Raw genomic sequence first — 14,684 nt, 5'->3', positions numbered from 1 at the left:
GTTGGTGACGTGTAAATACCTCCATATTTACCCCTCTCTTTTCGAAACGTTCTGCGTGACTATTTTGCACACAGCAGTGCTGTCAGGAGGTATGGGCTGAGCAGTAAAGGGCACGGGACCTCATGCTGCTCAGCTTCACATACCATCACACAGTAAGAGGTCAAGCTGGTGGAGAGAGGTTGAGTCCAGCATGCAGAAGAGCACCTTTTAATCCTACTGTTCGAACAGTAGGATTAAAGAAGACAGCATCCTGCACTGCAATATAGAAATGTAGAGCTCAATTGTGGCTTTTTTTTCATTGTAAGGAAAAAGATGGAGAAATACCTGCTTCTTAGAGAGGTGAAAACTCTGTTGCAAAGGGTTTGTTAGTTGGTTGGTTGTTTTATTTTGCATTAAGTAAAGGTGCATAAACACAATGAGAAAAGACAAAACCAGAATTTTACATGCACAGTCAGTGTCCCAGTGATTCTGACAAATAGCAAGATACTGCCCTGAGCAACCAGATGGTGTCACACCACCGCTTAAACCGAAGATGATGCGCTCACAAAGGAGGAAGTCAAAACATAATCTAGCTGGAGGGAGAGTGGAGACAGATCTCCCTCCTTTCTAGACAAAAGGGGTCAGTATCTTCTAACTGGGGAAAGTCTGCCTGTTTTTTTATTATTTTTTTATTAAAAGATACCAGCTAGTCCTGGAATGTGCAGATCTCCAGGGAGCAGAGTAAAAAAGGCAACTCACCAACAAAGCTAGCCCTAACCAAATGGGGCTCAGGCACATTGCCAATTCCCTGAAAGATACCACAGTCAATCACCTGGGCAGTGTGCTGCGTGACAGCGAATCACAGAAAAGGAGCCTCCATTTCCAGACTGACATTGAACTGAGTATCAGTCACCATCAGGCCACACAATGCTATCCAGCTTGGCTTTGGCCTTGATGATGAACTCCTCAGAGGCACTGACAAGTGGAAGCCGTGGAGGTCCCATGGGAATGCCAGAAACAAAAGTCATTACAGCTTTAGTCTGTGCAACACCAAAACCTGAGTGGACAAAAGCAAAATCAGGACATTTACAGAACATTTTGCTTAAAGCAGTTTCTATGCAGGTGCCAAAGCAGCAGCATAGAGTTCCTGTGTAATTCAGCATAAACCAGGCTTTAAGCACTTCTCAGAAGTTTGGATAGTGTAACTAAGAAGAGATGATAGTGCTTATAGACAGGAAAGACATTACAGTAAAAATCGCAGCTACTTACTAGATTTATTTATATATTATACCATTATTGTTTCCTTCCTAAAGATACCAAGCAGAGTACATTCTTAGACGTGCACATTCCAAACTACCGTGTCGTTTTACAGATAACCAGGGCTGTACATATGTTCCTTTCTCCTTGCCAAAATATATTGCCATGCAGCCCTGACAATAGAAGAGATCACGCGAGTCCTCCAGAGGTAAACAAGCAAAAATCAGGCCACTTCAAATTTACCTTTGTTGGTAGCTGAGCTATCTCAGCCAGTTTGTCTTCATGGCAACCCAGTGTCTGCAGCCTCATAACTATCCCCTGATGCAAACACACATAAAGCCAAGCTCTGGGGGTAGTAACATCCTACTGGCATGTGACCCATGACATTAGGTACCAGCTTAAATCACCGTGGGCAACTTTAGGAGTCCTCTCCGTCCATAGCTCAAGTGTCCTTAGGTACCTCTGGAAATTCAGCATTTCCTTCTATCTATAAGGCTAAATAATGAAGCATTTCCTCTGACTTTAAACCCAAGAAATAAAACCAAGCACTAAAGCTCAGCTAGATTCACTGAGTTTGCATATGCATAGCAAAACCACAGTGAACAGTTTTCCTCATTAAGTGATAACCATGAAATGTCCAATTCAGTGTCCCCACACTACTGATATGTTTGATTTTAATTGCTTTTTCTCTTAAAACTTGGCTTTGTTTCTAAAATTCATTCTGTTTCAAAATGCTTTGGCCTTGTACAGCCTTGAACAGTAACTCTTTATAGTAAGGCAGGAGAGACAGTTCTCAGAGCTGTTTTCCTACTGGGCACCACCATTTCAGAAAAATGTAGAAACAAAGCTAGAAATGAGCTTTTGGAGACAAGAGCAAAGGAAAATAAAACAACCCACAAAAAGAGTTACGATAAGAAAAAGGATAAATCAGAGTCACAGCTTTAAAGCTATGAGGTTTCACAGAAGAAGGAAGGAAGCAAGAGTGGAATCTGTCAGGGATGCTTGGTCAGCTCCCTTTGTTGAGCTCCCAGCTGCTACTAACTCAGAAAACAGCAGACACACTTTTTTCACTGTGAAATCTTTTGGGAAGGAAGTTCTGAGGACACAGCAACATGGAGAATTTTGGAAGCACCAAGCCTGCATTTTTACATATAATGAGGGAAACAGGCAATGTAGGACTTACCTAGTTTGATGACAAAGTTGAGAAATTCTGCAGTGAGAAACTAGAAATGACAGATAGTTGTTTATTAATGCCTTAACATTTTAAGATATAAAAGCATCCAGAACTATTATGATAATTACATCTTACACATTTGTTGCACAGCTTTGAGAAAAGCCCTTGGCTACTTGGCCAGTCTATGGAAAATTGTAATTGAATTCTATTAAGATAAGGGAGGCAGGGAGGGAGGCACCAAGGAAAAAAGCCAGGCCATTGCTCACTCTGCATGTATGAGATTAGAGAGTTGAATGATAAGTAAGGCAGATCTTGGTTAAAAGTTAGGCCTGTTCAAAAAGGCAAGGAGAGATGAATAACAAGCGGGGGGGTTGGAGCTGAAAGAAGCTTGCTTTAATAAAGCTACCTCAGGGTACAAACCACCTGGAAAATAGCCCCAGTAAAGCCAGAGGAGAAAGAAGACTGCTCCTAGTGGGCACAATGAAGATACTATACCTGATACTTCCGTGCTAATGCAAGGTCTTGCTTTGCAAAGGCTTGTAACATCAGATTGGTTTTTTGTCCCAAATAGTTGAATGTACTGCCAACAAAACAAAAAACAAAAAAAAAAAAAAACAAGTCAAAACCAGAATTGGTAAATGCAAAGGAAGAGCTTAGAACCATTAAACAAAATTAGTAAGCTGTTGACACTATGGGAATGCTATTATTATGACAGAGATTCATGCAATGTGGTTTATACTGTCAAGCATCTGAAGTATGTCAAACCCTACAGAAGAGTTTAGAGAGTAGGTTTCTCATCCCAGTTCTTTCCAAATGGAACTGCTTTTCAAAATAAAAAAAAGACACAATATGGGAAGTCAATCATTTAATTTTCCAGTTGCTTGTTCATTCAATGGATCATCTAAACTAGAACACAGATATTCCACATTAATACATCTAAGCAGCCTGGTATGAGGGGCAGAAGACAAATCAGAAATTGAATTCAGCAGAGCCCTTTTCCTCACAGACTTCTCATGTGAACTAATGATTTTAACCTCTCTGGCTTTTGGTTCCTTACCCATATAATGAGATAAAAGTGTTTCCCTATTTCAAAAGGTTGCTGTGAGGATAAAGAAATATGCTGAAACCTTTGGGTCAGCTTATAGACTGCAGCAATAGTCACCCAAATGAACATAATCCAAGATCCCAGGTTATACAACTGTCCCATCACTAGCACTGGAGCTAGCTTATCTATCTGCTTGTTACTCTACAGCCCTACCATGTAAAATCCTCTGCTGTGGTGACAGAAGACAAAGAAACACCATGTAGACAGTGGAAGATTGAACAATACGGTGTGTGTGTCAAGGGGAAGGAGTCCAAGCCATACTGACCTTCCAACGGCTCCATTTGCCCCTATTGCCAGCGCACTCAACAGTTGCTAGTTTGGGGATGGGGGGAGAAAAAAAAATGGGTTTACTTCACATAATGAAATAAAGAAAAAAAGGGGTGGGGGGCTGGGGGGTGGGGGGGGTGGAAGGAAGCAGCAAAAATGCTGGCACTGAATGACCAGGGTTACTTTTTTCTTTGAAGCTGAAGCAAACAAATGCCTTAGAAGAAATTATTTTTAAGTGCCTCTTACCTCATCCACCCCATAAAGAAATGCAAACTGTTCGCTCTCATTCTTGTTTATACACTGAGCAAGGTCCAAGAGGTCCGTGTCACTGAACTTCACGCCCTTGAAGGTGGGGATCTGCTTTTTTATTCCATCCAGCAACTCTTCAACATGAACTGTGTAAAACAGCAAACTCATGTGAAGAAACACCCCTGATTTGGGAGATCTCCTTGCCTTGTCCCCAGGAGGGAGACTTACTACTTTACAAGTTGTTCACTTTTGGCCTAAGCCTAGTAAACTATATAGCTTTAAAACAATGAGTAAAACAACTTCAGTGTGATTGCTTCCCAGAGTTATACAAAATACATCTTTCCACACTCTTTCAGGCATTCCTTTTACCAGCTCAGAATGGGAAAAATCTGGATAAGTGAAAGCTTAGCAACAAACTGTCAGTAACATAATTAAGAATAAATATAAATCCATACATCCGGAAACACCACATAACCTACTGTCTACAGCAAATAACCAAAGATCTGTATTCTCTTCCTCATTCCTCTGCTAAATAAGACTGGAGAAGCATTGTGGTTTCATAAGTGATTTACAAGGAAAAATGACTATGCAGTCAATGTACACCAAGAGATGGTGGTCAGTATCTTGCAAAAAGTCAGAGTTTACCTATGGTTATCCAAGGCAATTACCTATGCTGGTTCACACTAATTGCAAAGCCATGGTCAGCATCACCTCCTCCATCCCAATTGCTCAGTATTCATAAGCCATGACTTTTTTTCAATGAAGAGGAATTCAATTTATTTTCCAGTCTTGGATTCACCTCCCATTTTTTGAAAGGATCCTTTCCACTGCAGCTTGTGATGGGAGCAGAGGCCACACACCTGGTTTAGGCTGGTAGAATCATCACACCACCAACTGGAATTACTCAGGTTGTTATGAGCGTGTAAGCTCAGGAAGAGCTGACTAAGCAGTACTTACTCTTCACACCTGTCAGATGAGGAATGTGATAGTAATAAAATGGAACCACAGGGGCTTCAGATGCAACCTTCTGTAAGAAAGCAATCAGCTCATCTGGAAGAAAACAATCAAGTAACCCCATAAGAGAAGGAGACTATCCTATCTTTCAGTGTAGTGAAAGACAGTTCAGAGTCACAGAAGCCAGTGCCTGTGGAGAGGCCATCTATAGCTTATGTACTATAAACAGTCATACAAAAACATCATAAAAAATTAAATTTAACAAAACTCAGTGAAAGACCTTAGGGAAGGCAAGGATAGTATTTATTTTAAACCAAACTGGTTTCAGTAACTCACACTCATTCTCTTACAGATGTAACTCATGCATGCTCCCTCACACATGCAAGACCTGTGTGCCAAAGTGGTCACCAGGATCATTTGTGTGCAATGACACAAGAGAACAAGGGATCAAGTTTACATCTACCTCCCTGAGCTACTGCTCAATAATGGGTTTTGGACAACTTTTTTGTACCATTTCAGGAATCAAAGAGTTATTATTTATTCAGAAGGATCTAGACAGGCTGGAGAGGTGGGCAGACAGGAACCTTTTGAAATTCAGCAGAGACAAATACAGGGTCCTGCACCTGGGGAGGAATAACCAACTGGACACAAGCCAATGTGCTCTAGTTGATCCTGCTTGAACAGGGAGGTTGGACTAGATGACCCCCAATGGTCCCTTCCAATCTCAACTATTCTGTGATTACCATTGACATTCTTCCTAATAATCTTGTTCACTGTATCCTTAGGCAATCTTCCTACTGGCTTAGCAGGAAGAGGAATGGCAAAAAACAACATGCTGAAACCTCATGGCCATCCTATTACTACCAGCAAGGTCTTCTGCTGATTTCTGTGATGTTCCTCTGTGCTCACCATTCAATTGCCACTGATTGTGTCCTTGGCTGTCAATACCAGCCATTCTGGCAATAGACTCTGTTTTTTTCTGGTGCTTTCATATGAACATTTCCATTAATAATTAATTCAGACAGCTTTTTTACGTTTCTCTTGCAAACTTCCACTTCATGTGGTTATTTTATGCTATGCTTATACTATTAAAAGCAAAACTATTTAAGTTCTGAGGTAACCTTAGGTGCACAGAAACATCACCTCAGTAACACAACGCATGCCTGTGCATCGGCAGTTTATCAACTTGGTCAGTGTCCTGCAAGGGTAAGCAAGGAAGCTACTGCTTCCTCGTGTGGCCCAGATCAAGCATAAGCTCCATACTATCTGTTCAGAAGACAGACTAATTAACTGCTCTTTCCATAAGCAACTCTTCTTTTCACAAGAGGCTAACAAAAGACATTCCTTCCCCCTTCTTACTGGGAGAATTCTGGTATCTCCCATCCTTAAAAAATGCTTCTTCTAGGTTTTGCTTTTGCATGGCACCAGACATGACAGGTGTGCAAACATTATCACCAGAATATTTTCCAAAGAAAGAAGATGGCATTAATCCTTTATCTATGCTAAAGGTTTGGAGGGCAACATAAAAGGCCTCAGTAGGTCTGGCAATCGCATCTACTCACCTTTGTTTGTGGGTTTGAAGAAGAAGGGGGCTATTACAGCAATACCACTAGCACCTATGGCTGCTGCATGTCTTGCCTGTAAAAGAGAGCATGGAAGGTATCTGAAGGTACATCTGCTTTACATTTATTACACACATAGTGAAAAGGAATCACATACACACCAGCTCTTGGGACTCTGGCAGACTCAGTGCTCCAACATGAATGATCACATGATCCAATCTGCACAAAAACAAAACAAATTTGAAAGGTTTAGGAAATGATCGTGAAAAATACCAGTCTGCTAAATTGACTCGCTTCAAACCAGGGAGCCACAGAACACAGGTTAAGCCTACAAGGATTTGAGCCTGTATTGACCTGACAAGCAGACACACAGTGGCAAGCAGCTGGTAGTGGAAAAAGGAAAACACATTTGCAAATATAAGTTGTGTGACGCCTTGCTGTCATATTTGCAAGGCTGGCAGGAGGGACAAATCTTAGCGTTTTATTAGGAAGTCAAAATTAAGACATTAAGTATTTAATGGGAAGCCAGGAAAATGAAAGGATAGTAAAGCATATCTTTGCTTTCTAAACCTACTTCTCTGCAGAACTACCAGGAGAGATCAACCTCACAGCAGCACCTTTTGACTGTTTGCTCCTGCCAAGGGACTCTCTCAAGTTCCAGTCCATCAGTCACATTGCTGTGTTGCTCCTTTATATCCAAACAGACCGTGAGCCTTCACACCAGTATATTTCTGCTCACTATCATAGAATCATAGGATGGTTAGAGTTGGAAAGGACCTTAAATCTCATCCAGTTCCAATCCCTCTGCCACAGGCAGGGACACCTTCCACTAGACCTGGTGGCTCAAAGCCCCATCCAACCTGGCCTTTAACACTTCCAGGGATGGGGCAGCCACAGTTTCTCTGGACAACCTGTTCCAGTGTCTCACCACCTTCATAGTAAGGAATTTCTTCCTAATTTCAAATCTAAATCTGCCCTCTTGCAGTTTAAAGCCACTCCCCCTTGTTCTACCACTACATGCCTTTATAAAAAGTCCCTCCCCAGATGTCTTGTAGGCCCTGTTTAGGTATTGGAAAACATAAAGTCTCTTCTGAGCCTTCTCTTCTCCAGAATGAACAAACCTAACTCTCAGCCTCACAGGAGAGGTGTTTCAGCCCTTGGAACAAGTCATGGTCCTCCTCTGGACTCGCTCAAGCAGGTCCACGTCTCTCTTGTGTTGGGGGCCCCAGAGCTGAACGCAGTACTGCAGAGTAGTCCCCACCCTCAACCTGCTGGTCACGCTCCCTTTGTTGCAGCCCAAGCACACGTTTGGCTTTCTGGCTGCAGGCTGCAAGCGCACACTGCCGGCTCATGTGGAGCTTCTCGGCAACCAAACCCCCAAGTCCTGCTCCTCAGAGCTGCTCTCAATCTATGCTCTGCCCAGCCTGTAGTTGTGCTTGGGATTGCCCCGACCCAGGTGCAGGACCTTCCACTTGGCCTTGTTGAACTTCATGAGGTTCACACAGGCCCACCTCTTGAGCCCGACAAAGTCTGTTTGGATGGCATCCTTCCCACCAGCATGTCAACCACACCACACAGCTTGCTGTTGACGGCAAACTTGCTGAGGGTGCCTCAGTCCCACTGTCCATGCTGGCAACAAAAGACGTAGAACCGGTCTCAATGCCAGCCGCTGAGGGACACCACTCGTCACACCAGTCTCCACTTGGACATCAAGCTGTTGACTGCAACTCTCCGAGTGCGACCATCCAGCCATTCCTTGTCCACTGATTGGTACATCCATCAATTCCACACCTCTCCAATTTAGATACAAGGATTTCATGTGGGACAGTGTCAAATGCCTTGCACAAGTCCAGGTAGCTGACATCAGTTGCTCTTCCCTTACCTACCACTGCCATGGCCCCATCGTAGAAGGCTACCAGATTTGTCAGGCATGATTTACCCTTAAGTGAAGGCCTGTTGGCTGTCACCAATCACCCCCTTATTGTCCATGTGCCTTAGTAGTTTCCAGGGGGATCCACTCCATGATCTTGCCAGGCACCGAGATGAGACTGACCAGTCTGTAGCTCCCTGGGTCTTCCTTTTTTCCCTTTTTTAAAATGTGTGTTATATTTCCCCTTTTCCCATCAGCAGGAGCTTCACCAGACTGCCATGACTTCTCAAAGATGATGGATAATGGCTTGGCAAAGCCTTCTCATCCAAAACACCTCCTTTTCTTCACATCCTCTGATATAGCAACTGAGGCGGCAGCAGCAGTGAAGTGATAGAAGACAGGTTCAAAAGATTCAATATATTAAAAGGTTTAGAAATGCTCACAGGGCATAAATAGGCAGACCTTTTTGTCCCCTTACCACTCAGTGTGCCAAAGAGAAGGACTCTTACAAGCTCTCTAAGCAGCAGAAATGGACACCAGCTAACTGGCAGTGAGAAAAACACAGACTTCTGTGATAAAAGAGCTGGGGAGCAAAGCCCAACAACAAAATCCTAAAAAAACCCTCAAAAGTCATCAGCAAATTTGGCTTTGCAGTCAGGCATGTCTATATCATAAATGAGATCCAGAATCCCCTGTTCCCTCTCAGCTACTCACTTGTTTTTTCCTTGACATATCCATTCTTCTGCCAACTGCTTCCTCTCCTGGATGCTAAGGGACAGTCCTTCTCCTGTTGTGCCATTCACTGTTTCAACACAACACAACACACTTGCTGAGGCTTGGCCTACATGCATTGGTTTTACTAAAGACAAGAACTGACACTTTTTATATTAAACAGAAAACTTTTCCCCCCAACTAATTTTAAGATAGCAGTGGTCCACACCAGTATCTGCTTATGTTGGAAACCTGGGTGTTTCAGGATTGACAGTTTTGGGACGGAGGAGGCAGAATCAGTTGCTGAAACTGGGAAACTGCCCTCCCAGCACCTCCTCCCCAGCAGACGCTACCTCCTTCTCCCAGCAGTGAGTCAGGCTGGGACATCCCTGATCAAGGGATGCGCACCTAGCCAAGCAAAGTGACTGTCTCTACTCCACCTCAAGGAAGCAGCCTTACATGAAATTTGGTGTCATTGCTGTGAGTGGAACCACATGTTCTACCTAAGCTAAAGCACCCCTTGAAAACAATGAAATGTCAGTATGTTCTGTCACAAACAAATTAAACTGGGATAGCTGTAGTCTGCCACCCTCTGCTCTGCATCTCAGCAGTCTTTCCACTGAAGTTTTAAACCAAAATCGTATCACTTTCAACATACTTTACTATGACAGGCTGTGAATAAAAGTGGTTTAGAAATGCTGTATTCTCTATCCATCCATCCCTCCTGACCCTGCAGCAGTCCCCAAGATGGAAGCAGAGCAGAGAGATGGAGCAGTGGCCACCTCAGTATTGCGTGGTGCTCCATAGGTCTCCTAAAGAAGCCTGTCTGGCTTTGATGAGCTCGTGGAATTCTCTGGATTCCTGAGATGGTGTTTTTTAATCAGATGCTTCTTTCCCAGGCAAAGGGAAGAATCATTCAGTTGAGTCTTCTCTCCAACACAGTATTATCCATTCATCTCTGGGATCAATGAAGGCAACGCTTGCTTCATCCCACTCACAAACAGAGTGTGAGCAAAAGCAGATACCTTAAGCGTCACTTGTACTCTGACCACTGTTGAATATAAATGTTTAGGATGATCCCACATCCACAGTCCCTCCCGCTACAGCTCTTATCAGATAAGATACCATAGGATTCCCATCCAGGCAAAAGGGGTGTAACAAAGTTTCTGACAAAAAAAAGAAACACTTACCAAAAACGTTCTTCACGTTCTGCTCCCTTACCAGATAATCCACGTATTGATGAATCACTGAAAGGTTAATTTGTCTGAAATTAAAGGAACCACAGCAATCGTAAGTCTCCACACACAGGTATCTTAATCTTAGTGATTAAGAAACCAAAAAAAGGGCACACATTTTTGAAGCCTTGCATTTGTACGCACACAGATTACCCCGAGGTACAGTACCCTCAGCATGTATTTAACATTTCAGATAACAGCTCAGTTCCGAATATTTTCTTCCAGTTTCTCTTCCTCCTGACAAGTAACTCGCTGTTACAATCTTTTATCTCAATTGGTAATTACTGCAGGCTCATCACAGAGCTTTTTTTGAAGAGACAGGACAAAACAAGAGGCACTCAAACCTTTTCTATTGTTGAGGGAAACCGAAGTCCTCCTGAGAGCACGAAGATATTTGTGCAAGTGCTGGCAAATAGTTAAACTCTGCTGTAACTGCTGGACACAGTGAAATGGCATCTGCTGGACATGACTTTGACCTCCCTCTCTCATTAAATAATAAGGAAAGCAACAGACTTCCCTGACAAACAGGGGAAATTGAATTCTGTGTTTATCTTCTCTGCACGACAAACTTATTGTGTTTATCAGTGTATAGTATTTCATTGTTATTTTCATTTGTCAAACATGCAGACAAACCCTACAGTCTGGAAGTCAATTCTGGTACCCTGACTGGGGTTCACACATCACCCAAAATTTCATAGCTGATTTCCCAGAACATATCTTACAAAGGCCATGCATTCCAGACAGAGGGCCCAGGTTACTCTCCAAATACCAAGCTGCAATAAATTTGAGTTGTAATAAAAAAGTAAATCAGAAATAATTTCCATAAAAGCAAGAAACGAAGCAGTGACTGCAGTGCAAATGGACTGCCTGAGATAGTACCATGCTTTGAAAAAATAAAGACTCACTTTCAGAGGACTGTGCTAGCAAATCTCTGCTATCTCCCTCAGAAACACAGACAGATCTTGACACATCCCCCACAAGAGAAGCTTAGGGTCCATGGCTACTCCAAAGTAGGGAGGACATTTGGAGGCCCACTCTAGTCCTAATGGGACCAACCTAATAGTTCCTCCATCTGAGATCTACTAAAAAAAACCCCAAACCAAAACATAAAAACAAAAACCCCCACAAAAACCAAAAGCACACACACAAAACCAAACCCAACCAACTACAAACCCCTCAAAACAACAACAAAAAAAAAACCCCAAAAAACCAAACACCCCCCCCCCCCCCCAAAACAACATCGGAAGTGATCAGTTCCAAATAAAATTGAAAGAAAGTAAGGGTCTAAGGTAACAGCAATCAGTGCAGCTTTGACAGCTCACCCATCAGGAGTCATTGGAGTGACTGTAGCAGCTACAAGACCCTCTAACTTCTTTCTGGGTGTCATTGAGCTGTTTGGAAAAGAAAGATAGAATTATTATTGTTCAACTTCCGTTAAAAGCAGAACTGGACAGGCAAAGTTCAGAAGAAGTGGACTTTGCAAGGCTGTTAGTTTAAGTTAGAATCGCCTTTTTCTTGTGAAAGAGCAGCTTCCTGCAGCCAGCACCATGGCAGGACAGGGCTGGGAGCACCGGCTGCAGTTACATTGCAAAGACTCCTTTTACCTTTTTTTACCTTTCCTTTCCTACACAAGGCTGGTGGGGACGTCCGGCAGCCTGGGAGGGAGAACAGGTTTGCAGCACACCGGGTCAAGACCCTTCCCCCGAGAGAGGCAGCGCCACACCGGCTCCCCCGCGGACCACAGGGGCACCAGGCCTGCAGTCAGCCCCGTGTCGAGCCCAGACCGGCCAGCCCGGGCGGCGGCGGCCACGAGTCTGGCCCCGGGGAGCGCGGGGTGACGGCGCCCCGCCGGGCACCGACGGCGACCCCAAGCACCCCACAACCCCAACCTCCTTCGCGCACTGTACCTCGCCTCCCTTGCCGGCGGCTGCCCAGCCCCGCCAGCTCCTCTGGGGCGGCCTCGCTCCGCCCTCGGCACGGCCTGGCCCTGCCCCGCCCCGCCCCGCCCCGGCCGTCAGCAGCTCTCCCGGGCTGAGCCCTACCGCCCGGCGCTGCGCCCGCAGGCTCCGCGCACCACGGTAGATGCCGAGCTGGCCGAAGCGGCCTGCCGCCGGGCTGGAACATGGAGGAGCCTTCTGCTTTCTGCCCGGCTGCCTTCGGTGACCCACTAAAGCAGCCGCAGTCTCCCATAGCCCACACTCGACAGTACTGTTTAGAAGCAAAGGCTTGTTTGGGTTATTAAAGGCTATTTTCAGAATTAAAAAAACAAAACAAACACCACACACCACCCCCCACCCCCCACCCCCCCCCAAAGAAAAAACAAACAAACTTTTGAAAATAAATAAATTACAGAGTGAAGGAAAAGAGCTGGCTGCATGTCTGAAGAGGCACCGGGCTTTAAGGAACGCCTTGCTGCAAGAATGGTACCTGCCCTAGTCCCGATGGGCGGCAGCCCTGCAGAGCATCAGGGCGGCAGATCGGCGAGTTAGTTAACAGATCTGTGACTTCCAGCACGGATTTCTGCCCAGGTACGAGCCACTGTTGAAAATAAAGGACAAGGATATCTTCCTGTTGATGGCTGAAAACACTGAGGGAAGCCTGGCTGCAAACTAGAAGTGTGGTTGCCTGAAGTGACTCAGGCGGGGCTCCCTTTAGGTTGCCTACACAGAAACCCTGGAGCTGCACAAAGAAGGAAGATCATGCCATCGCTTTGATCAGCAGCATCAAATGCCTTCCTGGAGCTGTCTGCTAGAGAGACGCATCCACTGCACGGTACAGTAGAAAGAAAACCACATTTTCTGCAGTTCAGTGCCATTGAATGAGAGGAATTTCAAAAGGCTTAGCGTGGTAAATGAGGAAGCAAACCCACTCCGCCTTGTCATAAAGGAAGCAAGCACCAAATGCCATGTCAAAAGCTTGAGAACTGCGATAAACAGCATCTCTAACTGAAATACAATTTTTTACTAAACAAATTAGTCAGATTTCATCTTTTCTCTGTTCTCAGACAAAACAAAGGTGCAACTGCAGTTGAAACCAAAACCTGCAGCTCAGTAATTTAAGGGTAAGCATCAAAATATTATCATTACCATAAAACAAACTCTCACACGCTGATGAAATAAACCAGCCATTGACCTCTGTGCTTTAGCCCCCCACTTTGTAAAATAGAGATCATATTTAGCTCTTCTGTTCCTTGCCATGGTTATCTAACTGTAAGCTCAATAGTCTCTGACAGCCTGCTGTGGTGGGGACCTCCTGTTACTCAGTGCCTCTAATTTGCAGTTCTTTTATGCATTGTCACCATTTGGATAAGAGAAACCCAAACCAATAACATATAAACATATAATATATGAACAGAAAAATGGCGCCATAAACTAAAAGCCATGAGATACATAGAAATTAGAAGTTAAGGAGAAGACCTGCTCCATTTTGGCCTTGTGTGGTACAGCACTACAGCATGGGTACGGCTCATGGTATGTGGCCTGCAGAACACCATGAAGGCTTCAACCAGGAAAGGCTTTGGCTGCTCTTTCCTCATCTTCTACCCATTTCTTGTTTCACTGTGATGGTGAAAGCACTCCAAACGCCACTGCAGCGCCATGGTGCTGCAACACTCAGCATGGGGAGCTGGGAGGGTCCATATCACTGTGTGAGAAAGGCAAATGGAGGTCAGGCTATGACAAGTGAGCAGAAAACAGTGGCTTATGGGCAACCAAAACCACTCCTCATGTGCAGCCCATGTGGCTCCCGTTTTCTTCTCTGACATGTGGTTTTACTAGATGTGTACCATATGCAGGGCAGAGTCTGGGGGCCATGGCAGAAAGGCAGCTGTGCCCAGCACAATCCTCCACCCCACCAGGACCACAGCTGGTCTGGAACTCAAATCTTCTCGCAGTAGCTGTGACCAGCAGACCACCAGCACCTCGCTAAGACAAGGTTGTGCCCCGCACTGATTTGTGGCTGACATTTAATGAACTCAGAAGAGTCTACAAAAGGCTGTATAGACTGACCACCAAAAAGATATCAGTAGGTCTTTTCTGAATGCACACTATGACTGTAGCTTGCAGCTCTCCTGTGGGCTTGAGTTGCTGCCTGAGGAAAATTACTTGGGTTTTCTACAGCCATTCATAAAGCAGGCTCAATAAAACATTATGCCTTGAGTGTGCACTTTAAGATATTCCATTAGAGCACAATTTGAGTCTCCAGTGACTGCAGTAGAGAGAACAATCTGGTGTTGTGTGCTTTGGGAGCACATTTTTCATGTTCTCAACATAATAAACTCAGGAGTTTGGGTTTGTGGTATTCCTCCTCCGCTTCAAAATAC

At 44.5% G+C, this 14,684-nt stretch overlaps 1 protein-coding gene across 6 annotated transcripts; it reads right to left on the bottom strand.

Annotated features, from left to right (window-relative positions):
• Positions 1–361: 361 nt before the first annotated feature.
• Positions 362–13,803, bottom strand: NPL (N-acetylneuraminate pyruvate lyase). 6 transcript variants are annotated; one of them, XM_065674173.1, is made up of 13 exons: positions 13,780–13,803; positions 12,438–12,571; positions 11,686–11,754; positions 10,319–10,392; positions 9,132–9,219; positions 6,709–6,766; positions 6,548–6,623; positions 4,989–5,081; positions 4,029–4,177; positions 3,781–3,827; positions 2,906–2,990; positions 2,420–2,459; positions 362–1,036 (listed from the first exon to the last, which is right to left on the bottom strand). In XM_065674173.1, exons 1-13 carry the CDS (start codon positions 13,786–13,788, stop codon positions 885–887), a joined length of 1,074 nt encoding a protein of 357 aa, XP_065530245.1. In that variant the 5' UTR covers positions 13,789–13,803; the 3' UTR covers positions 362–884. The 6 variants fall into 6 exon arrangements, with proteins under 6 accessions (XP_065530245.1, XP_065530248.1, XP_065530247.1 ...); XM_065674176.1 differs by lacking the exons at positions 12,438–12,571; positions 13,780–13,803 and adding exons at positions 11,968–12,018; positions 12,271–12,296; XM_065674175.1 differs by lacking the exons at positions 12,438–12,571; positions 13,780–13,803 and adding an exon at positions 12,271–12,349.
• Between the last annotated feature and the right edge of the window lie 881 nt (positions 13,804–14,684).

The sequence above is a fragment of the Lathamus discolor genome, chromosome 3 (assembly GCF_037157495.1).
Source record: "Lathamus discolor isolate bLatDis1 chromosome 3, bLatDis1.hap1, whole genome shotgun sequence".
In the NCBI taxonomy this organism is placed as follows: Eukaryota; Metazoa; Chordata; class Aves; order Psittaciformes; family Psittacidae; genus Lathamus; species Lathamus discolor.
The sequence above is the reverse complement of the archived record's forward strand: the minus strand, read 5'-3'. Positions and strand labels throughout refer to the sequence as shown.

What these genes read in the sequence shown, in the direction of transcription:
- NPL (XM_065674173.1), bottom strand. An exon ending in TGCCAGAGTCCCAAGAGCTG is followed by an intron (nt 6,624 to 6,708) that starts GTGTGTATGTGA and finishes TCTCTTTTACAG; the next exon opens with GCAAGACATGCAGCAGCCAT. An exon ending in TCATCTGACAGGTGTGAAGA is followed by an intron (nt 4,178 to 4,988) that starts GTAAGTACTGCT and finishes TGTTTTACACAG; the next exon opens with TTCATGTTGAAGAGTTGCTG.